Raw genomic sequence first — 24329 nt, 5'->3', positions numbered from 1 at the left:
AACTCCCTCAGACTCTGCCATATGGTTCAGCAACTCTGTCATGAGTAGTATCTTCGATTTATACAGGGAAAGGTATTTCATAACGTATGTGCTTATACTATTTTGAAGAATACTTACACATATGTGAATTCACCAGTTTACTAATACCTCCGTTAGTCTCTAGTACATCTAAACCCTCTAGCATTCACCCTGAACCCCCACCAGCAGTTTACCCCAACCTCCCACCCAAAAACTGCAGACAACAGACAAGTCAGATTTCACTTGCAGGAGTCATTAGCAAGTGTAAAAGTGTATGAATAAGTTTGATAATGTATACATGTATATTTCTTGCAAAATAGCAACAACCACATGTACTACTGAGCCTCAACTTAGAATGCCCCTTGTCCACCCCCCTCCCCCTCCCCTTTTTTTAAGCAGGTAAAATGTAACATGCAAAATGGAAACGTGTGGTGTAATAGAGGTTTATAAATAGCATTTATTACATGTAATATTTTTTGATGCACCTAAAATATACACATGTATGTTTATAAACAGGTAGAGAATGTATGCAGTTTTCTTGCATTGGAAATATCTGCACGTACTTAAACGTAAGCGTGTATTTTGGAGCAGAACTACATGTTATTTTATAAGCTGCTGCCACATAATTTAGACAATACTAATATTATCTCTGCACTCCACTACAAGCATAAATGCTGTACTGTGAATACCTTGAAAGGCTCTTTGTTTTCTCAAGATACAGAAATTCTCTGAGCAGCATTTTTTTGTTTAATAAAGGATCCTTTTTTTTTTTTATTTGATGAGGCTGGCAAACAACTTTCTGCCAAAAAGATTTTTAAGTTCTGAATCTGAGTGAATCAAGTCCAAAGATATAACTATGTATTTGAATTACATATATATGTACATTCACACAGAGAACACAGATTTGTAAGTACATGCCAAAAACTCTTACCTCACCATCAGGACCCAGACCAGATCCCATTCCATCTGTATTCTCCTCTGCTTTCTGCAAATAATACAGGCTTGTATTATGCGCAAGACAGTAAGTATATTCAAGTGCAAATTTATGAATGTGTTATTACAGTAATACAGTTGCCCCTCAGACAAAATTTCTTAGGCTCTAATAAGAAGAGTCTAGCTCTTCTTCTTTCCCTCATTAATTCACCAAAGGCCAGATATACTACATCTTTTCCCACATATACATAAAATGGGAACAACAATAAAAATATAACATAACAAAAGAAAATGAAATTCTCCATAATGGAAGTAACTTGACAGAGATTTGCTGAAATTAGCAAAATATAAATTCAGTTTTAATTAGTAAACACATTTAAGCAAAGTAGGGATGAGAAAGGAAAGCATATTTATTATTTATTTATGCAATTTTTATATGCCGTAACCCGGAACGCAAGGTTCCATCTTTACGGTTTACAATCATTTAAGAACAGAAAAATACAATAAAAAATCAATTAAAAATAATAAAATAGTAAAATTATTAGAAAAACATAAAATTAGCATTAATATAGATAAGAATATAAAGAAAAATCAATTAAAAACTGCAGACTTAAATATCAATCTGGGTGTTAGTTCCATAAGCTTGTAAAAAGCACCATGTTTTTAAGTATTTCTTAAACTTCTTTAGATTAGCCTGCAGTCCTAGTTCTAATGGCAGACTGTTCCAGAGTTTCGGACCCGCAACATTCAAATGGATCTCTCTTTTATCTTGAAGATTTTTATTACAGTTGGTTCTAAATATGGGGGCCATAGAGCTCCATGTCAGAAGGGATAGGTTCATCCAGTCTTGTTTCCTGCATTTTGTGCCCACAGATGTTAGTTCTCTCCTTTTCTTAGAGAAATCAAAACTTCATCTCCATGCAATCAATAGCATAAAATACGGACTGTCTCAGCCTGTCTTTTGATATGGCCATACCAATTATAAGGCAGAGTACTCCACAGCAAGCAGCAAGAAATAAAATATATTCACAATTTGCAACAGTTTATTGTCATCTGGAAAAATGGAAAAACTGCAGATTCTCCATGGACAAGCATAATACAGCCACACAAGATGGGCAATTTCATCCGATGCCACCATATCAGGTCGTTTTCTCTCACAGTTCAGAAAGTTTAAACGGCATCTTTGGTACCATTTCAGAATAATTTTTCTCTTCTGCATGACTGTAATGCAGAGGAATAAAAATCAACCCAAATTCAATCTAGGGTACCTAAATGCAATCCACTTTGAAATATCGAAAGCAGATATAAAAATATATATATCAAATCAACAATGTCAACAGGAAAAACATTCACAAATAAAAAGGGTGAAGTCCATTCAAGTCCTGTGAGAAATGCCAACATAAAATGTGTATTTTAGACTTGCACACCTTATGCCTCAAGTATCTCAGGTCAGGCCACGACATAACTACTTGCGGCCCCTGTAGAAGAATGTCCCGTGGGCAATAAATTTAAAAGAACTCAGTCACTATATGAGTTATGGAACTCCTCAGAGCGAAGTAGGGATAAAAAATGTCAAAATCTCATTCTTCCATCAAGGAGAAATCAAAGTGAAGAATCAGCACCAAAACACTAGTGCTAACAGAGCACGATGTAAACTCGAAGCGCTGATAACACCAGCACCAAAATACCTCAGCTCAGAAACAGCAAGGCACCTATCTGTGCGGAAACATCGGCACTGAAGATGGAGCAGAGAGTCTTTTGGCAGTGAAATATGCAAGGCACTCTTCCATCGAAAAAAGGAAATTGCATTGAAAGAACTAATCAGCGCAAAGAAAACAGAACATCAGAAAATAGAATGACCATCTCCATTACCAAAATCTGAAACAGAGCCAACCACAAGCAAAAAGCAAGACATTCTGCCATTTCAACCATTACCAGAAGGCCATGCTCTCATATAGAGGATATGGATAGATTTCGTAAAAACACATATGGAGGGAAATACCAAATAAAAAAAAACATTCCAGAAACCTGTAGTAAAGAGATTAAGATTCCGACCCATCTCCAATCTGCCTTTCATCTCCAAAATCATGGAGAAGGTAGTTAATACATAGCTCATGGAATTCCTTGAGGACAGCAAAACACACTCCACCCTGCACAGTTTGGCTTTCGTAAAATCTGAGTACAGAAACCCTCCTTCTATCCCTCACAGACCTCCTCCTCACCGGCCTCGACCAAGGCCAAAACTTCCTTATTGCCTTCCTGACATCTCCGCGGCATTCGACACGATAAGCCATGACCTTCTCATTGCCCCGCCTGACATCGGCATCGCAGGCACTGCACTCCTATGGTTCAGATCCTATCTAACCAACAGATGCTTCTCTGTAAAATTGGGCACCTCAGAATCCTCACGCTTCACTCTCCCCCAAGGAGTACCCCAAGGCTCCTCCCTCTCCCTCCACTCTATTTAACATATACCTCCTCCCCCTCTGTCATCATCTAACGGATCTTGGACTCAAATTCCTACATCTATGCAGATGATGGTCCAAATCATCATCCCTGTCCATGAGTCATTAGCTTCCACCCTAAGCTTTTGGGAGAAATGCCTTACTTCTATTAACACCCTACTCACATCCATGCAACTTGCACTCAACTCTGCTAAAACTGAGCTCCTCCTCATCCATAACCACCAAAACCTTCAAGCTAGACACACCTACAGACCCTCTGACCACTTCTCTCCTCTCACAACCCTCTGTACGGAACTTAGATGTCCTAATTGACCCACACCTGAGCCCTCAAAAACCACATCACCTCTGTTATAAAGGGAGGTTTTTACAAACTCACGGTCTTGAAAAAGCTCAAGTCCCTCTTCCATACCCACGACCTCAAAACCGTTATCCAAGCCACCTTATCATATAAATAGATTACTGCAACTTCTTGTACCTTGGCCTTCCTTCCTCCTCCATCAGACCTCTCCAATACTTCAAAATGCCCACAGCAAGGCTGATTAGTAACACACACAAATCAGACCATATCACCCCCATCCTTAAAAACCTACACTGGCTCCCCATTTCCTCCCGTATCCTGTTCAAAACCCTCACCATTATACACAAAGCTATCTACAACCACAACTCTGCATGGCTCAATGAACCCCTCCAACCTGCACATTCCTCCCGCCCCACTAGGACAATTCAAAAATGTACACTGCTAGTTCCCTCTCTTAAAAAAGCTGCTCTCAGCCACAAGGAACCGTGCCTTCTCAATTGCTGGCCCCACGCATTGGAATGATCTACCTCCCAATCTTCGTATGGAACCCTGCTCCTCTAAATTTAGAAAATTGCTAAAGACCTGGCTTTTCCATCAAGCATTCCCGGACTAACTCCTATGACCTCCCTGTACCCCATATTCTGTAACCCTTGAATATCTTGTACACTTACAACTTTCACCCATGACCCCCTGCTATCCCGTAACTCTTGTATATTTTGTATATTTGCATTTTAGTTAACTTTTGTTACCGATCCCTTTCGCCTCTCTCCTTCTCTTTAGTTTTGGGGTCCTCCTGCATCTTCGACCCCCGCTCCCAGTTCTCCCCTCCCTCTGTTTTGTATTTTCCCACCTTTTTGTTATTATGTAAACCGATATGATGTGTATTTTAATGTCGGTATAAAAAAACCGTTAAATAAACAAATAAATAAATAAATAAGAGAAGACCTACAATTGAAATTTCGAAAAGAAAAAGGAACCTCAGAGAACCAGAGAGGAAAAATAAGTCAGAACTGCGTCATTCATGAAAAACAATTTCCAACAATCTCAAGGCTCCTAGAATTTCTTGTAATATGAATCAGGTATACCATCTCCAGACTCCTCACCAGAGCCACCTATAAGTTCAACACTACCAGAAGATATGAAGTACCCTGCTTTTCTTACAAAAAAATGTCACAAGCCATTCCATTCAATCTAAAAATACTGAATAAAATTAATGAATTACAAGGTTGATTCTGAAATTAAAGAACAAAACCTTCACCAAACCTCTCTGCAAGAAAAGTAAGGATATCTGCTATAGAAGCTCGCACAGGGAACACCTTTCTCCATGTACCAATCCTCAAACACCTTCCAGACCCTCACATAGCCTACGGAGGTGGAGGACTTTCTAGCTTGCAAAAGACTAGAAGTGCAAATCCAACGCTCCCTGTTACACTGTTTTGAGACCTATTACGATGTATTGACATAGGTTTGTCCCTCCCGACGCAGCCTTGGCGAAACATGGGTCCATGTTGGGGGATCCCTTGTATGAAATTTACTTACGATAAACAGTGGAGTTGCCATACGTGAATAATAAAAAGATCCATTTTCTAAAATTGGACTATGTAATATTTCTGCACTTATTGTGATATAATATAAAAGAGCAGAAGTAACATCCTTTGTCCCTTTAGCGCTTCCTCTCAAAAGCCAAGCCGTGAGTCAGAAGCAAGTCACCTGATCCAAAAATATGGGATCTTGTCGCAGATGGTTCGGCAGATGAGCGAGCCTCAATGGGCCGTCTATCGTTAGATTGACTAGATTAGCAAACCAAGGCCGGCGAGGCCACTCTAGAGCCACCAAAAATCACATCTCCCGGGTGGACCTTCACATGCTGCAATATCTTGCCCACCAGTGGCCACGGTGGAACCACATTCAGCAGAATGTCCATTGGTCAAGGAAGCACCAAGGCGTTGACTCCCTCTGCTCTGCACTCTCTTCTGCGACTGAAGAAACGGTCTGCCTTGGCATTGTGCTGAGCTGCCATTAAATCCATGTGGGGTTTGCCCCACCTGGCACTAATGAGAGCCATTGCTTCTTCTGACAGCTCACATTCCTCGGGATCCAGTTGCTGATAGCTGAGGAAATCCACCTGCACATTGTCAGTCCCGGCTATGTAAGAAGCCGCTATCAACATCAGATGCTGTTCTGCACAGTGGAGCAGCTCTTCAGCTTCCATCGCCCAATTCTTGGTACCATCCTACCGGATGATACAAGCCACCGACATTGCATTTTTGGAAAAGATTCTGACCGGACAGCCACACACAAGGGGGAGAAGAGCCCTCAGCGCCAAATGCACCGCTCTCTTTCTAGGCGATTGATAGACCATGATGCCTTCTCCAACGACCACTGGTCTTGCACTGACTGATCTTGATAGACCACTCCCCAACTGGACAGCCTGGCACCTGTGGTGACTACCATCTATTCTGGGACCTCCAAGTCCACCCCTCGACACAACTGGTCCCGACCAAGCCACCATGACAGACTGGACCTGACTACTTGCGTAAGTGGTACAGGAAGCTCTCAATTGCTCTGACAATGGATCCCACTGGGAAAGCAACACCATCTGCAGAGGTCTCATATGAGCAAATGCTCAAAGCACAAGTTCCAATTTGTATGCCATGAATCGAAGAACCTGAAGATAATCCCAGACCCTGGGCACCAGGTTCTCCAACAATCTGCGAACTTGAGACAAACTTGACAATGTGCTCCTTCATCAGGAAACCTTCCCTAGTTTGGTATTGAAGCGCACTCCCAGAAAATCCAGTTCCTGAGAGGGGACGAGATGACTCTTGGTCCAATTCACTATCCAGCCGAGGGACTGCAAGTGTTGTAGCACCATATTCACTGCTTGTCTGCAGTGGGCCTCCAACTTTGCCCGAATGAGCCAGTCATCTAGATATGGATGTACTAGCACTCCCTCCTTCCTGTGGGCTGCTGCCACCACAACCTTGGTGAAAGTCCTTGGGGCTGTCAACAACCCGAACGGCAGAGCACAAAACTGAAAATGCATGCAGAGGATCTGGAACCGCAGAAACCTCTGATGGCCAGGTCTTATGCCTATATGCAAGTAGGCCTTGGTCAGATCCAGGGACACCAAGAACTCCCCCTTGCATACCACTGCAATGACTGAGCGGAGAGTCTCCATGCAAAAATGAGTGGCCATGAAAGCCAAATTTATTTTCTTCAAATCCAGAATGGGACAAAAAGTCCCTTCCTTCTTTGGAATCATGAAGTAAATGGAGTAACGTCCCTTCCCATGCTCCTCCATGGGAACCAGGACAATGGCTCCCAGCATCCGTAGCCAGTGCAGAGTCTGCTATACCACTCGTCTCTTTTCTGCAGAGGCACAAGAGGAGATTATTAACAGAACTCGAAGTGGATGAGCAAATTCTACAGTGTAACCTTGTTTTATCATGCTTAAGACCCACTGGTCTGTAGTGATCCTGGTCCACTCCTCGTAAAAAAAAAAAAGTCAACCGACCCCCTGTAAGTGGGATGAAGAAGTGAACCAGCCTCATCATTGTGTTGATTTGTCTCCAGAGCCACCCTGTCCAGAGCTATCTCTATTTGGCTTTTGTCCATGAAAGGACTGGTTCCAGGACTGCTGCCTCCCTGAGGCCTATATCTGAAGACCTGCCAACTACCTTCCTTGACGAAAACACCTGTTCCCTCAGAAGTGAGCATGCCCAGAAGAGGAATTCCTTGCTCCTCTAGGCCTATCTTCAGGCAACTTGTGAACCTTATTGTCCCAAAGATATTTTATCAGCACCTCCAAAGGTAGCATTCTTAATCAAGGCTTGGATGACACATCTGCCAACCAGTTCCTTAACCATAGCAGCCTCCTTGCTGAGACCGCAGACAGCAAGATCCTAGAGGATGTCCTGATAAGGTCATACAGCACATCTGCACCTTAGGCTTCCACTGTTTCCAGCCATTCCACCTGCTTCGACTCCTGAGAGGACATGGGCCTGTTGGACTGCAGCTGTTGAACCCAATGCAGGCACTGAAGGGAAAACTCGACGGGAATCGACCGCAAATGAGGGAAAGCCTTACCTTACAACTGCGGACTACGGAATCGATAGGGGGACCCCTATGGGGTAGAATTTTCTTGAAATTTTGGAAATAAGTTCCGTGAGAAAAATTCTTGTCAGGAATCTCTGTAGAGCTCCTTAACCCGCGTGGCTACTGCTGCACGGGAAAAAAAAAAGAGACTGAAGGGGGACCCCCTGCTGGATGCAGGGTTAGTGCCATGCTGGGCATGCCCAGTAGGTACCAGTCAAAGTTCTAGAAACTTTGACAAAAGTGTTCTGTGATTGGGCTCCATCCTAATGATGTTACCCATATGTGAGGACTACCATCCTGCTTGTCCTGTGAGAAAAGCCTGAACTGCCCTATCCCTCTGGGAAGCAGCAGGAGCAGCGGCTATTTCACGCAAGTCCCATGCGCAAATCACCACAACCTGCACATTTAGTGCCACGCAGCATGCTTTCAAAATGGCCGCCCGTGGGAGACCAACGCTGGAGGAAAAAGGAGCAAGAAGCTGAGTCTGTTAACACTGAGCCAAACTCAGTGCGAGCCACAAACTACCATCGAGAGGGAGAGCTTTTATCTCTCTTGAACCGTTCTGCTGCTTAATTTTTTTTTTTTTAACTGGAACTTTAACCAAATCAGCCAGCAAGAAACAAAACAACAAAAGGCACACTTCCCTGTGCTGAAGAATGACAGCAGACTCCTTTGATCCTCCTGGGAAAGAGGGAGCTGGAACCACCACCTTTCAATCTCCTGGTGACAAAGGACCGAGTAAACTAAGAGTCCCCAACCCCCTGCTTGTCCAGCTCAAGACCAGGAGGGATAGCCCCACCAGTGCCCGCCAACCTCCTGGGAGGTATCACCAACACTTTTCTTTTCGGTTTTTTTTTTAAACTGAGACCAGACTGCAGGTTTTGCGCATCTACCATCTGCTGGAGACAGAGAAATACTGAGGGACTGCAGGTGGCACACTAGGTTATATGGCAGTGTCAATTGAACTTTCTCTGTCTCCATCTGCTGGAAGGGAGGCAAAACCCAGGCGTCTGGACTGATCTGGGTACGTACAGGGAACTAGAATTGGTCTGAATATGCCTTCCTTTTTTGGACCCACAAAGTAAATGAAATATCTTTCTTTTCCCCTCTCCCCTGGGGAAACAGGGCCTATAGCTTTCAGGTGCCTTAAGCGACCTAACTTGACACGAACTGCCCCCCATTTGGCGCAGATTGTACAAGGGGAAATTATGTAGACCCTCCTGAACTGGCCGAGCAGACTAATGCATAGCCATCTCTTATCACTTCCAGTACCCAGTGTTTATTTGTGATTTTGGTCCACTCTTCATACAAGAGGGCCAGTCTTGGTTCCTTGGATAGCCAGGAACAATGGAGGAGCGGAATCTATTCCCTCCCCTGATGATTCTCTCTCTTCTACACATGTTGACAAAATGGCCGCCATTCCCACACCATTCAAGAGAGTCTCATGGTCTGCCCCTGTTGACCGGATGACTTGCTTGCCAGCTGTTGCCTTACCAACTGTTCCAGAGGCACCCTCTCCCTTGGAGCTGCATCTCCCATATATGCCAGCTGCTAACAGATGCGAGCGGTGCTCTGTGCAAGAGCTGCAGCACTTATTGTAATTCATGGTTGAGGCCATCGAAGGCCCAGCTGTACATGCCACTGGCATGAAGCTCCCTTTACAGCGCCCTCGCCAGATTTATCTTACCATGGTACTGAGCCATTCCTCGGCTTGTTGTGGTGGCAGTCTTTTCCCCTTCCTCTGCCGCTAACTCCCCACCGGCCAAGTTCTCTCTTGCTTGTTTCTTCTTTTGGGTTTTTTTTGTTTACTTATTCACAACAAATAAATAAATCCAATACTCCCTAGACTGCAAAAGCTGTCCTGAGTCCACAGGGACGAGAGGAAGGGCTTTGTGAAGGAGCCAGACAACTGGCTTTCCAAACCACCACAGATCCAGAAATGAGTTCTCAAAGATCCTCAACTCCCTGCTCAACTCACTCAACCAGGGCTAATGGCCACTCAAGAAACTTTCAGCCCCCCGGAATAATTTTTTTGAATCCAAATCTTCACTTTTTTTTTTTCATTCCAGACTGCAGGTTTTAGACTTCTACCATCTACTGAAGACAGAAATACAGAGAGACTGCAGGTGGCACACTATGTTAAGAGGTAGTATCAGTAAAGCTTTTCTTTTCTGTCTCCATCTGCTGATAGGAAAGTGAAATCCATGCGTCTGTACTGATGTGGGATATGAACAGGAAAAACCCGATGCCATTCATGTTTCAATGACTTATCAGGTATTTGCATCGGGTAAATCCATCAACGATTGAAGACACACATGGCTATGGTGTCCATTTTCTGCCTTCATCTCTGTTTAAGGATTTTTTCTACTTGCCAGGTTCTTATGGCCTGGATTGGCCACTGTTGGAAACAGGATGCTGGGCTTGATGGACCCTTGGTCTGACCCAGTATGGCATTTTCTTATGTTCTTAAAGAAAAGGGGCACAGTATCAGTGTTTAAACAAAAAGGCACCAGTCACCTCAAACGTGGTCATAATGATATATAATCAGCTTGGTGACAACATTAAAAGTTGAAAAAACATCAAAGTAGATGTAAATTTCAGTGTGGAGTACCAGTCCGGTTCTTCATTTAATCCTACAGGATGTACAGTGTGAAAATCCAGTAATGTTTACCATAATCCAACCATGCTAATTACCACACCTTGTAGGCATTGATACTTGTTCTATAACAGTTCATTTTAAATCAACAAATGCATGTCCAGCCTTCACACAATGGGATATAATAGGTGCTTGATATTTTAAAGTGTTCAGACAACTACAATGTTCCACCAACTTGGCCCTGATGGCTCTTTTTGTGCATCCAACATACACAAATTTACATTAGCAAATAATTATGTAAACAAAAGTCAATGCACAAGTCTTCTTACCCCCTTATTTTATATACAGCATTTGGAAACTGATAAATCCAAAGGGAACCCTCTTAAGATTTGGCTGCACAGAGAGCACCAGCCACAAGCATAATGTGTCCTCTTGTAAGTCTTGTGTGTCTACTGAAGGAGGCAATACTGAGCATTCACAAAATCTCTAATATTTTTGCTTCTAGAAAAGGCAACACAATGTGGATTTATTTATTTATTTTATTTTTTTATTTTCATAAACCAATCCGGCACTTAAAGGAATCATGGAGAGAGGTAGGAAGAAAGGATAACTTCTTGTCCAACACCTTAAATACCTCTGACAATATGCCCTACCCAGATACATTTATAAGTGCTGACTGATATGTTGTTGAGATCCGGTCATACCAGAAGAGGGTTTTCCAGGAAGACACCTGAAAGTGGACGGTGGCCAGATCTCAACATCATGTGGACCAGCACTTATAGATGAAACTGGGGAGGTTATACTGTTAAGAGATAAAAGGACAAAGGGGTTATTCCTTTTGTTCTTACCTCGCTCCATGATACCTTTAAAGTGCTGGGTTGATCCATACAGATTTTTTATAAAAAGGGAAAAAAATCCAGCTATTATTTCCTTTTCCAGAGACAGAAAATTTAGTGATATTGTAGTAAGAATGTATTGCCTCCTTCAGTGGGTAAACAACATTTAAAAGAGGGACATTATAATTCTGGACAGGTGCTCTTTGTGTAGCCAAACCTCAGAAGGTTCCTTATGGATACATCCGCTTACAAATGCTATATATAAAATAAAAAGGTAAGACAACTTGCGCATCGACTTGGGCTGTTTACTTATTTGCTTGCATGTTGGATGCAAAGAGAGCCATCAGAACGAGTATGGTTGCCATCTGGCTCCAGATTTTCAGGACAGGTTGATTCAATACTGGTTTTACTCTCCTACATGCAGGTACTTATATAGTCTTGCTTTTCTTAGATAATGCTATAGGGAAATCAGAATAAGTCCCAGAATGCAATGGGGTAAAACTAGGACTAGATCAACCTGTCCAGAAAATCTGGAGCCAATTGGCAACCCTAAGAACAAGGTTGGTGGAACACTGTAATTGTTTGAACATTTTAAAATATACAGCATTTATTCTGTCCCATTGTGTGGAGGCTGGACATGAATCAATGCTGAAAGGAGTGGCAATTTATTTGCATGGTTGAATTACCGTGAACAGTACTGGATTTTCATATCGAACACTGAACTTCTTGCAGGATTAAATGAAGAACAGGAATAGTACTCCACACTAATTTACATCTACTTTGATGTTTAGTCACTCTGCTGAATATACATTGTTATGACATCACTACAGGTGACAGGTGCCTTTTTGTTTAAATACAGATACACCCCTCCTTTTTTGTAGTAAAAAGCCTTAAACTGGAAAGTTAATAAAGAAATATATACAAAAAGCCTTAAACAAAGATGAAGGCAGAAAATGGACACCATAGCCATGTGTGTCTTCAATCAGTGGTGGTTTTCCCCTGACGCAGATAGTCATTAAAAAAAAGATCACGACAGGTTTTTCCTTCATTTTTCAGATGTTCATTCTATACTTAGCACTGATACTTCTTCAATTAAGCTTAAGAAGTGAATTTTACCTGCATAAAAATGTGTTTATAAAAAACTGTTTAATAAGTGAGCTTTGCCTGCTTGGGATGGCTCACTTTTCTGACAGCCCCATTACAAATGTTTTTCTAAAATTTACTGATATTTATGTACACTTTTTATAGAAGGTGTTCATAAATATTTTCAGGAAGGATCTGGCATGTCGTATTACTCTTCCTTACCTGTTGTCGGACCTTTTTTAGTGGGTAATATGTATAATATCACTACTGTTCACATGTATTTCCTATTTTCTTCTTGAATTGACTGATTCTGATTACTAATAATGAAATCTCTATAGACAACCAAAAACCTACAGAACTCACTCCATCTACACTAGTGAGACTCATTTGTAAGGCTCTTAAATCTATTAATATGCACCCAACCAGACTGCATTAAATGTTCATGGCTCTTTGGAAGAAAAATCAATGACCTCTATGGACCTTTTTACAAGCCTACATGTTCAGTGGAAGGGCCATTTTATAACTGACTGCATTGATGTAAACTCTGTGGATATCTATATTTTATTTATTTATTTCAATTTATATACCGGTATTCCAATATAATCATAACAGTTTACAACTTTAAAACACTTTAAAATAGCATAAAAACAGAAAATATCCAAAACAATAAATTATTCAATAAAAAATACAATATAAAATAGTATAATATAAAATGAATTTAAATTAACCTTCTAAAATCTATACTAAAAAGTACAAAATGGTAATCAAACAGCTTCCAGTATCACACATATGTATCCATATATCTTTGTATATACAGTGGCTTGCAAAAGTATTTGACACCCCCCCCCCCCACACACACACACACACAAAAGACAGCAGATTTATGTGGATTACAAATTTATTTATTTATTTATTTATTTTTCTATGCCGGTGTTCATCGGACATATCACACACATATACACAGATTGTTCCAGACAGAATGTTTATTACAAAGCAGTATGCTCTTAAAGTCAATTTTCAAAGGCAGAATTCGTTTCTCTGTATTTTTTTTTGTAAAATAAAATTAAAAACTGAAAAATGCTGCTTGCTTAAAGTATTCAACCCCTTCAGACTGGTGCTTGGTAGAACCACCTATTCCTGCAACAACAGGTTGGAGTAAGTTTCTACCAGCTTTTCACACTGTTTGGAGTGATTTTTGCCCATTCTTCCTGGTACATTTGCTCCAGGTTGTTCAGGTTGGCTGGATGATGCTTATGGACTGCAATTTTCAAATAGTGCTCCAGATTCTCAATTGGCTTGAGATCTGGACTTTGACTTGGCCATTGTAGAACATTAATCTTTTTGTTGTTCAACCACTCCTATGTTGCTTTGCCCTTGTGCTGGTATCATTGTCCTGCTGAAAAGTGAACTTTCTCCCAAGTCTTAGTTTTTTAGCAGACAGAAGCAGGTTGTCTTGCAGTATCTCCCTGTATGTTGCACCATCCATCTATCCTTCAGTTTTAGCAAGATGTCCAGTCCCCGCTGAGGAAAAGCATCCCCACAATATGATACTGCCACCCCCATATTTTACTGTCCGGATGGAGTTTGCTGAGGAATGGGTAGTGGTAGGTTTGTGCACACACAGCATTTTGAGTTTTGACCAAAAAGCTCCTTTTTTGTCTGACCACAAAACCTTATCCCACATTTTAGCTTGGCCACTGATGCTTTCTTGCAAACTGAAGAGGTGCTTTGATGTGGTTTTTCTTCAGTAATGGTAACTTTCTAGCCATCATCCCATGCAGGCCAGTTGTATACAGAGCTCTGGATATGGTCGACTGGTGCATCTCCACTCCGTTCATAGTCACCGAACTCTGTAGCTCTTTCAAAGCGATTGTTGGCCCTCTCAAGTCTCCTTCTTGCTCTGACTGTCACGGTCGGCCTCAAGGCCTTGCATACCTTTGCAACCTAGAAGGCCTTACATTCTGTTGCGGCTTCGAGGCCTTGTGTTGTTTAGTGTGCCCTTGGGCCTCAGCCCGACCCCAGGCGAACCCAGGACCGACCCGAGGGTTGACGGTGTATTCCAGTGTAGCTGGCGGCTGACCCTCTGCCAGGCCTGCAAGCTCCCAAGGCCAACATCCGAGGATGTTGGAAGTTGAATGGTCCTCCGACCATTCCGAGCCCTTTCGGACCTGCTGCGAACAGCATGGAGCAGCAGGCTTGGCCTGAGGTAGAGGGCAGTCGAGGACCTTGACACGAAGACAGGACAATGATAGGTCAGTGCTGTAACAGGCTACAGGTTCTGGAACCAGGCAGGAACTGTATGAAGACTCGAGTACTGGAACCAGGCAGGAACTGTAGCAAGACTCAGGATATAAAGACATCACAGAAGACACCTTGGGCAGAAGGACAGTTGCACAGTCTCTCAGGGCGCCCTACTCAGCCCACCCACGGGACTGAGTCGCGGACCACCCTGTCCCACTGCGCGCCCTACACAGCCCGAAGACTGATCACGGACCACGAAGAGAGCGGGACAATGCGCAGGGAAGATCCAGGTGAAGAGGAACTCCGATGATAGGAAACAGTGACATCCGAAGCTCCGACGGTTGGCGGGAACAGAAAGCTCCAGCACAGGGACGAATCCCACCTGTTGGCCACTCCTAGGCCCAACAGGTCAGAAGGCCAGGAGCCCAAACATAGAAGCAGGGAAGAACATCCGGGAAGACAGGACATCGGAAACATAGAAGATCAAGGCAGGACATCAGGATCCCTGGACAGGACATCTGGACATGACATCTGGACAGGAACCTCAGGCACGAAGACAAGACGAGACAACAAGAAATGAAAAAGGAGCCTTCAGAAGGGTGACACTCCGATGCAAGGCGAAGAACAGACTGACGAGGAGCCCTTTATAGGGCAGAGGCAGGAAGTCCACTTAGAGGTGAGTCAGCCACACTTCCTGTGGCTGGCTCCTTAAACTCAGGCAGAATGGCACGGGCCGGCACCTAAGAAGCAGCAGGAGACCAGTGCAGGACCGCGGACAACGGCCTGCACCGACATCAGATGCTGAGAAGCAGGAAACGGGCAGGCAGGCTTCGGGGCAGCCTGCAGGCTGTCCCACAAGGACCCCCATGATGGTGTCGCGGCTCCCCACCGCAAGGGCTGACCCGGGACGGCTCCATGCCCCGAAGTGGTCATGGCGTCCGGTGGCGGCTCCCAGCCCGCGGGGGCGGAGAGAATCCAGGGCGGCCTCCGGGCCGCGTGAGCAAGGACAGGCCGCGGCTCCAGCCGCCTGGGATGCCCGACAGCGGCGTCCTGCTGCGTTGGGTGATGAAGGGCAGTGTGGGTGAGTAAGTCTGCTCGCGGGAGAGCCCGCGGGCAGCGGTCACAACACTGACGCTGAGTTTTGAGGGATGTTCTCGTTTAGGCAGTGTCTAGGTGGTATATTGAAGTTTCCAATTCCTCACAATTGTTCCAATAGTGTTCATTGGGATATCCAAAACACTTGGATATTACTTTGTAGCTTTTTCCTATCTTGTGTATGTCTATAACTTCCTTTAATTTCCTTAGAATGCTCTTTGGTCTTCATTTTCACAGCTTTCTTTCAGATTCTCAGTCTAACCACTGGTACTTGGAATTAGGGGGTCTTTTATCTAGAGAAGTTGACCTTTTGTTTTAATGAATCTCAGGTAAAGGCCAATTGTAAGAGCAATATCTTTCATCTGTGTAAACTTGGAGCTTCCACAGCACAGGGGTTGAATACTTATGCAAGCAGCATTTTTCAGTTTTTATTTTATAAAAAATGTGAAGAAATAATGAATAATGAATAATGTGACTTTGAAAATTTACTTTAAGAGCATACTGTTTTGCAATAAACATACTGTCTGGAACAATCTGTGTAAGTAATCCACACAAATCTGCTGACTTTTTAGGGGATTGAATACGTTTGCAAGCCACTGTATATGTATAGATAGATACATTTTTTCCTTTTTATTTTATTTTCTTTCTGGCAGTGAGTTTACTTATACTCTATTCTGCAGGGAATATCCCAGAACAATAAAGTGAAATTTTCCTGTACTTCAATCAAAATTACCCCAGATTGTAGAAGGACATCCTTAGTCTTGCATATTATCTATCCTCTAGTTAGTGAGCTGTAAAGGAACCTGCTACTAGAAACTGTAGCAATTTTTAAATTAGAAACATTTAGAAGGTACATTTCAAAACCATTTCCATACGTAAAACAGTGCTTTACCTGCAGAAATAGGCAGTAAGGAGGCAGGGGAGAGGTTGGAAAGGGACTTGCACTTACGCAGGTACAAGGTCATTTTCAAAGGAAAATGTAAACATAACATACTATCGTAGAAATTGTCAAAAGCTCATTTATCCATGTTAAATGCACTTAACATAGGTATAACCTATTGAGAGTTCAATGGCATATATAGGAAAATTAGTTCTTACCTGCTAATTTTCGTACCTGGAATACCACAGATCAGCCCAGACAAGTGGGGTTTATGCAGCCCTACCAGAAGATGGACGCAGAGAACAAAACTTTGAGGCACTGCTACTTTTCTGAGAGTGCCACCTCCAGTTCCTCAGTATTGACTATACCCAAACCAAGATATCTAACCCCAATCTCCAGGAGCTCGTCCTCTAAATAAATTAAAAAAAAAAAAAAAAAGCTGGGGCACAAGTTGTAAACTCCCAACCAAATTGACCCTTAGAGTTGGGGCAGAAAAAGAATTTTCAGTCTCAACAAGTGAGAACTATAAAACAATATTATTCTGTAGCACACAACTTAAGTCTGCATTACCAGAAGTGTCTAGAATCAGGTGGTCTTTCAAAAAGCATTATAATGGGCAGGGATTCTGGACTGTTCTGTGGTGTTCCAGGAACAAAAATTAGCAAGAACGACATATTTCCCTTTCCTGTTCCTACTCCAGATCAGTCAAGACAAGTGAGATGTAGCCAAGCCCCTCTAACCTGGATGGGATCCCAAAAGACCTGCACACAGTACACTCTCACCAAAGGAGCCCTCTTCTGGGGCGCTGACATCCAAACGGTAGTGCCTGGTAAAACTGTGCAAAGAGGACCAAGCTGCCACCCAACAAAATCTCCTGCAGCAACACTGACACTCTGGCCCAGTAGGCTGCCTGTGCCCTGGTAGAATGCACACGCGATCCCTCAGGGATCGACAGACCTTTATTAATATAGGCCGAAATTAACGCCTCCTTCAACCAATGAGCAATCGTACTCTTAGTCACTTTGCAACCCTTCTTTGGTCCACTGAATAACAAAAAGATGGTCCGAGCACTGAAATCCATTGGTCACCTTGAGATATCTGAGGAGAACCCAACGTACATCCAACAGATGAAGCTCTCTCGTATGGGGAGAATTGGGTGTCACGTGAGAAAACCCCGGCAGCTCCACTGTCTGGTTAAGATGAAGACAACACTACCTTGGGCAAAAAAGAAGGAACCGCCTGCAACGAGACCCCATCATCAGAATTTCGCAAAAAAGGCTCTCTGACCAATAAAGCTTGGAGCTCAGAAATACGTCTCGCTGAGCAAATTGCCACCAGATACACCGCCTTCAGGATAAGATCCTTCAAAGTAGCCTTTCGCAAAGGTTAGAAGGTAGGACCACACAGCACTCGAAGGACCAGTTAAGATTCCAGGAAGGACTAAGTCTACAGACTGGAGGACGCAAATGCTTCGCTACTTTCAGAAAACGCACTATGTCCGGATGAGATAAGGGTCTCCCCTGCAACCTCCCTCTGAAACAACCCAAGGCTGCCACCTGAACTCAGAGAAAATTATATGCCAAACTCTTTGACAAACCTTCCTACAAAAAGACCAAGATCTGGGCAATGTTCGCTTACAATGGATCAGCGTCATGGTCCCCACACCAGGACTGAAACACTCTCCAGACTCTGATATATGCCAAAGAAGTGAAGGATCTTCTAGCCTGAAGAAAAGTAGTAATCATCGGCTCAGAATATCCTTTCAAGTGGAAATGTCGCTTCTCAAAACCCAAGCCACTAAACAGAAGTGATCCGCCTGCTCCGACAAGATGAGTCCCTGATGTAGCACTCCCCCCTCAGGTGACTCAACCGAAGGGGCCAGTCTACTGCTAGCTGAACCAGATCTGCAAACCCCAGATGGCGTGGCTACTCCAGCACTACCAGAATCCCTGATGCCACTCAATGCGACAACACCCAACCAACGAGTGGCCACGGAGAAAAGACATATAGAAGGAACCTTTCTGGCCACGGCTGAACTAATACATCGATCCCTGTGCAGCTGAACTTCCTTTGGCGGCTGTAAAACTTGATCGCTTTGGCATTCTTCCTCGTTGCCATGAGATTGAACAGGGGTTTGCCCCACCTGTGCTGAATGAGCGCAAAGGCCTCCGCTGACAGCTACCATTCTCCTGGGTCGAGCTGTTGTCTGCCGAGATAATCTGCCTGCACATTGTCCACCCCTGCCATGTGGAAGAAAGCAAATGCTGATGGTGAAGTTCCACCCAGGCAAAGAGTTTGTGAAACTCCTGAGCCACCAAGTGACTCTTTGTTCCGCACAGTTGATTTATATAGGCCACCGTCCGTCGCATTGTCCAAGAACACACGTACTGCCCGTCCCTGAATCTGAGGAAGAAAGAACAGCACCCTCCGGACCATCCTTGTTTCCAATTAATTGACCAGGACGCTTCCATCAGAGACCATTGCCCTTGGACTGTAGATTCTTGACATTTCGCCCCCCAACCGCTCAGACTGGCATCTGTGGTTACTACCACCCAGTCCGGAACTTCCAAATCCACTCCCTTCTCTAAACTGGACTGCAACAACCACCATGAGAGACTGGGCCTGGATTCCTACTGGAGACTTCAAACAGCCTCTTCAACAGGATCTCCAGCTTCCAACTGAAGGCGAGGGAGCCTTGGCAAAAGAATCAGATAGCAGATGCTGCACACGTGCTTCTGACCGGAAGCTGGAGATCCTGCTGAAGAGGCTATTTGAAGTCTCGGCTCTGAGGCTTAGGGCTGCAGTCTGCGCTAGTCTAATGCAAAAAGCCTGTTTGCGCTGGGTGCAGAACACGCAGGTGAAAGCAGCAGAAACCTGTGGAGCCTGACCAGGATGCTCTGTTGGAAGCGGGGGTGGCCTATTTGGCCAATGCCCTTTATGACATGCTTCGCACTTTGGCTAGGAATATGGTGCCCACGGTAGCTCCGCAAAGGCTTCTGTGACTACGTAATTGGTCGGCGGATGTTTGGTCGAAGGTGCAGCTTTGTAATATCCCCTTCAAAGGAAGGTTATTGTTTGGGAAGAATTTAGAGACGCTGATGAAGCATCTGGCAGATTCTAAAGCAGTGGTTCTCAACCCTGTCCTGGGGACCCCACTAGCCAGTCGGGTTTTCAAGATATCCACAATGAATATGTATGAGAGAACATTTGCATGCACTGCCTCCATAACATGCAAATTTTCTCTCATGCATATTCATTGTGGGTATCCTGAAAACCCGACTGGCTGGTGGGGTCCCCAGGACAGGGTTGAGAACCACTGTTCTAAAGGGAAAAGGTTGCCAGAAGATAAGAAGGAAACTAAGAAGACCTTCCTGCCTTGCACTCGCTTCCGTGAAATGAGATTTCGCTCCAGCAGAGGTTCTTCAGGCTCTACGCAGAAGTGGATGCGCCAACACCGCCGCATCCACTTTCGGCAGTTTCCACAGCTCTAATGTCTCATCCAGCAGGGGATACAACCTGGCCATAGCCTTGGCCACCTTCAAACCAGCTTCTGGGAAACCCCATTCCCAGTCAATTAGCTTCTTTACCTGCTTTGGCAAAGGGAATACCCTCAGAGGTCTATGCAGTCCCACCAACACCAGGTTTACCCATTCATTGTCTGAATCCTCCTGCGCAACCTTAATCCCCAGCTCCTTCAGAATCTGAGGGATGAGAGACCGCAATTTCTCCTTACGGAATAACCTGACCATCCTTGGGTCATCCCCTTCTAACAGAGGGATCTTGTCCGCATCCAGGTTCCCCAGCGGATCAGTCATCAAATCCACGCCCTGACCAGAGCCCTGGTCCACCTGAGGATCCTTGTGAATCACCAGCCTGCGGATCAAAGCCATCAGAATCCTCGGAGGAAAGATCTTCCCCTTGCGATCAATCTAGACCCAACAGACGCAAAATGCCTCCCGTCCTGGGAGGCACCTCAGCCCGAGCCTTCTTAGCCTTGCCTCGGATCATCTGAAAAGCTGGCCTCTTCGCTGCCAGCTCCTGCCTGGCGAGATAGGCCTCATGCAGTAATAAAACAAAATCCATGGTAAATCTGCAGCAGTCTCCCTGCTCCACAAGCACACGGTCCTCCCTGCATCTGCTGGCACATATCCCCCTCCTCCAGGCCCCTGATGCACAGGAGAATGTGGGGGAGGAGAGTCCCTGCCTTCCCCATCCATATCAGGGCTCCTGCCATGTGGAGTTAAATGGCCGCTGTCACTTTCACCCTCGGGGCCTCCTGCACAGGACCTGCAGCACATGTGCAGCATCTGACCCCTTATTCTTTTGCCAAGGCTCCCTCGCCTCTAGAGACACATTGAGGCGAGAGTGCCTTCCCCCGCAGGCCCGACAGGCTTTTCCACGCTCAGCGGGAGACGGCATCGCGCGTAACATGGCTCGCAGCTAAAAATAACCCCGAGCAGGAGAAAATAAAGTCACCGCCACTGCTGTCCTGGCTTCAGGTGCTGAAAAACTGCCCCAGCCGTGCGGTTTCCTCCTCACCCCGATGCCGAGCCGACACAAATGTCAGGCACCAACAGAGAAAAAATAAACAGGCCTCACAGCTTCTGAGCTTTTTTATTTCCCCCCAAATTAAGTTCTTAAAGAAACAGCCTGCTGAGCTACACAGATCAGTAAAAGCATATGAAAATACTACTTTCCTGTTTCTGGAAGCTCCAGGATGCTGTAGGCGATCAGTCTGGATGAGAGGACCTCAGGGGGAGCGAGGGAACTAGGACCCCTGGCTTTCCCTCCCCTTGGAATCAAGGGTAGAGTCTGACCAGGGACTTCCAATCCCCTGCTCAACCGTTCAACCAGAGGGATGGCCCACGAAGGAACCTAACACCTCTAGGAGGTCCGTCTTAAGTCTTCTATCTTCTCTCTAATCCTAAACTAATCTTATTTTACTTTAACTAACAAACTGCAGGTTTGCACCTCTACCATCTGCTGGAGACAGAGAAGTAACTCAGACTGCAGGTGGCACTCTCAGATATGTAGCAGTGTCTCAAAGTTTTGCTCTCTGCCTCCATCTGCTGGGTGGTATGTATAAACTCCACTTGTCTGGACTGATCTGGGTTATGAACAGGAATGTAGCAATTTTCAAAGGCTTTTTGAGGATTGCTACATTATATGCTATTGAACTGTCAATAGGTTTTACCCATGTTAACTGCACTTAACTTATTTTGATCATTTTATTAGCTTTTAGTTATTTTATACTATTTTACAGTAACTGTTTTCTTTTATTCTTTTTTGATTATGATAGTTTATGTTTTAATTGTTTCTTATATTTTTGTACGATTTTATCTTATGTATATCCTTTTAAAAAATTGTAAACCGTTGTGATGGCTTGTCTGAATGACTGTATAGAAAATCTGACAAATAAGCTTTGAGAAGTGCAACAAATATTATATTTAATTTTCCTTTGAAAATTACTCTGATACTTTTGAATTTTCAAAAGTGTATGACTAATTTTTCTTCGAAAATCTCTTTGCACAAATTAGCGGGTGCAAATGTATTCAAGTAGTTTTCCTGGGCTTATTTTCAATAGGAAAATGCACATATGCTTTCCCTTTGAAAATTAGTACAATATCCCACAAGTAAAAAAAAAAAAAAATGTTAAACAAAAGAAGAAAGGAAAAGAAAGTACTGTAGTTAAGAGCTTCTTTTCTCTTTACTTCTACTGGGAAAAAAAAGATTCTCTAGACCAAAAGCCCCATATTAAAGCTCCTATGAAATAATTTTAATGTTGGCAACTTAATTTTTAGTGTTAGCAATTTATTTTCAAAATGTATGCAAAGTTTTGAGAAAGGTTCAGAAAAGGCATCAATGAAGACTGATTGTTTTAATCATACACCCTTTGTTTGCTACTGTGATGTGTTAAGTAAGGATGTGCATTCGTTGACATTTGTGCATCCATTCGTTTCGCTGCTAAGCACGTAAATAACAAATGGACAAATGTGCATACAAAACAAATGATGTGTATGTACAACTACAGTGCACCCACATAAGCACATCCATTCATTGTGGGTCCATTCGTCCATTCATTAGATACGTGCTTACCAGCGAAACAAACTAAGGGGCCGATGCAAAATAAAGCATCAGCGCCCACTTTCTTAATGTGCTCATGGCACTCACAAGGGGGGCGCCATGCTATATTATAATTAGGGGGTTGCGGATACCGGCGGTCTGCCGGTTGTGAATACCAATGCCGATAAACTCGGCATCGGTTTTCATAACTGCAGTCCGCCAGTTATGAAAACCGACGCAGAGTTTATAGGCGTCTGTTTTCAAAACGCAGCTAGCTGGTTATGAAAACAGACACTGAGCATATCGGCGTCTGTCTTCTTAATACGGCCGGCTGAGTTTTTTTTTTTCTTTAAACAGTTTTTTCTGCTTTTCTGTACTTCTTTTCAATGCGCTCAGCTATTAATGCCTTCTCCAGGCAGGCGTTAATAGCTGAGCGATAAATGTGCGTCAGACGCACATTTATTTTTTTGCATTTGGAATGAATGAGTAATAGCCTCACTCACATGCATTTGCATGTGATGAACGCTATCCAATTCACTCTGTGTGGGACGCGCGTTAAATAGGCGCTAATCCTCTAATTGCATTAGGGGGTGGATTAGCACCTATTGAACCCACATCCAACTAAACGAATGACTGCACGAATGCATGTCCATATGTTAAGCTCCAGTGCACTGTTCCATCACAAGTCCTGAAAATCTTTAGATAGATAATACCAATTCCATACTCACCTTCTTTCTCCTCCGCCTTTTCTTTTTCTCTTTTGCTGCCTGGGCTTGCTTGTGCTCCCACACCAGACTAGTCAAATTAGCCACATACTCATCAGTCTGCTGCAGCAGATAGGCAAGACGCCTGTCTTTCTTCTGGTCAATCAACTTACGATAGCCTTCCTCATCTTCAGCCTAGCAATGAAACAAAAACAGTGCTGGCATGTAAATGAAAACATTTATTTTCAGAATAAACAAAATAATTTTTCTTTTTAATATACCCACATTTGCAGAGAGCTCCACTATACAGTCCTCAAAGCAGCTCAAGGTCACCATTATTTTAAAAACATAAAGGCCAATGCACTAAAGCATGTTAAACACTATTGCAAGTCGGTCGCACACCTTAACATCACTGTTAACTGTGCAAGCTAGTTAACATGCATTATAGGTGCTACCAAAACACAAACTAGCTTGTGATAATTTTAATGCAAAATGTATATAATAAGGTAATGAAATGCAAAATAGGCCAGTACCTACTAGTACAGCAAAGCAATAGTGCATCTGCAAAGCAGTTTGCAAATTTAATGTAAAATATCTACATTTCCCCAAGGCATAATAAAGTTATTGCAAATCTGTCCATTTGTCTGTGCATGCCTGTACATGTGAACTTTATCATGTATCTCATTTGCATCTCATTAAAATCGGCTGACAGTATATGCAATAAATATCATATTAAATGACCAAGGTTACACACTTTAGTACCTTCTTACCTTCTTGGGCAGTATGTGCAAGCTGGGATTTAATCAGCTTGCACATACTGCCCAACACTTTTCATGTGCTGATCGACTACTGGTACTATCTGCTTCTGAAGTTCTTCCTAAAAATTGTTGATTAGAAGAAGAGTTGATTTGGCTCAGCAGGAGTAACCTTGCAGCTGGATCTCCACAGACCAATGCAGTGAGCGCACCAGATGGGAGCTAAAGTCGTCCTCCGTACACACAGCTTTGGGGATAGGAGCA

General features: G+C 43.7%; 1 protein-coding gene across 4 annotated transcripts in view; it reads right to left on the bottom strand.

Annotated features, from left to right (window-relative positions):
• The window catches only part of SMARCA2 (SWI/SNF related, matrix associated, actin dependent regulator of chromatin, subfamily a, member 2), a 604786-nt gene that overhangs the window by 414234 nt on the left and 166223 nt on the right, over positions 1 to 24329 (bottom strand). For all 4 annotated transcript variants that reach the window (XM_029613254.1, XM_029613271.1, XM_029613280.1 and 1 more), the window contains exons 10-11: positions 23335 to 23505; positions 950 to 1003 (exon numbers count right to left, since the gene is read on the bottom strand). In XM_029613254.1, the coding sequence (XP_029469114.1) occupies positions 950 to 1003; positions 23335 to 23505 (225 nt within the window). The remainder of the gene's footprint in view (positions 1 to 949; positions 1004 to 23334; positions 23506 to 24329) is intronic.

Source organism: Rhinatrema bivittatum, chromosome 1 (assembly GCF_901001135.1).
Source record: "Rhinatrema bivittatum chromosome 1, aRhiBiv1.1, whole genome shotgun sequence".
NCBI lineage: Eukaryota > Metazoa > Chordata > Amphibia > Gymnophiona > Rhinatrematidae > Rhinatrema > Rhinatrema bivittatum.
This window is presented reverse-complemented; position numbering and strand designations above follow the sequence as displayed.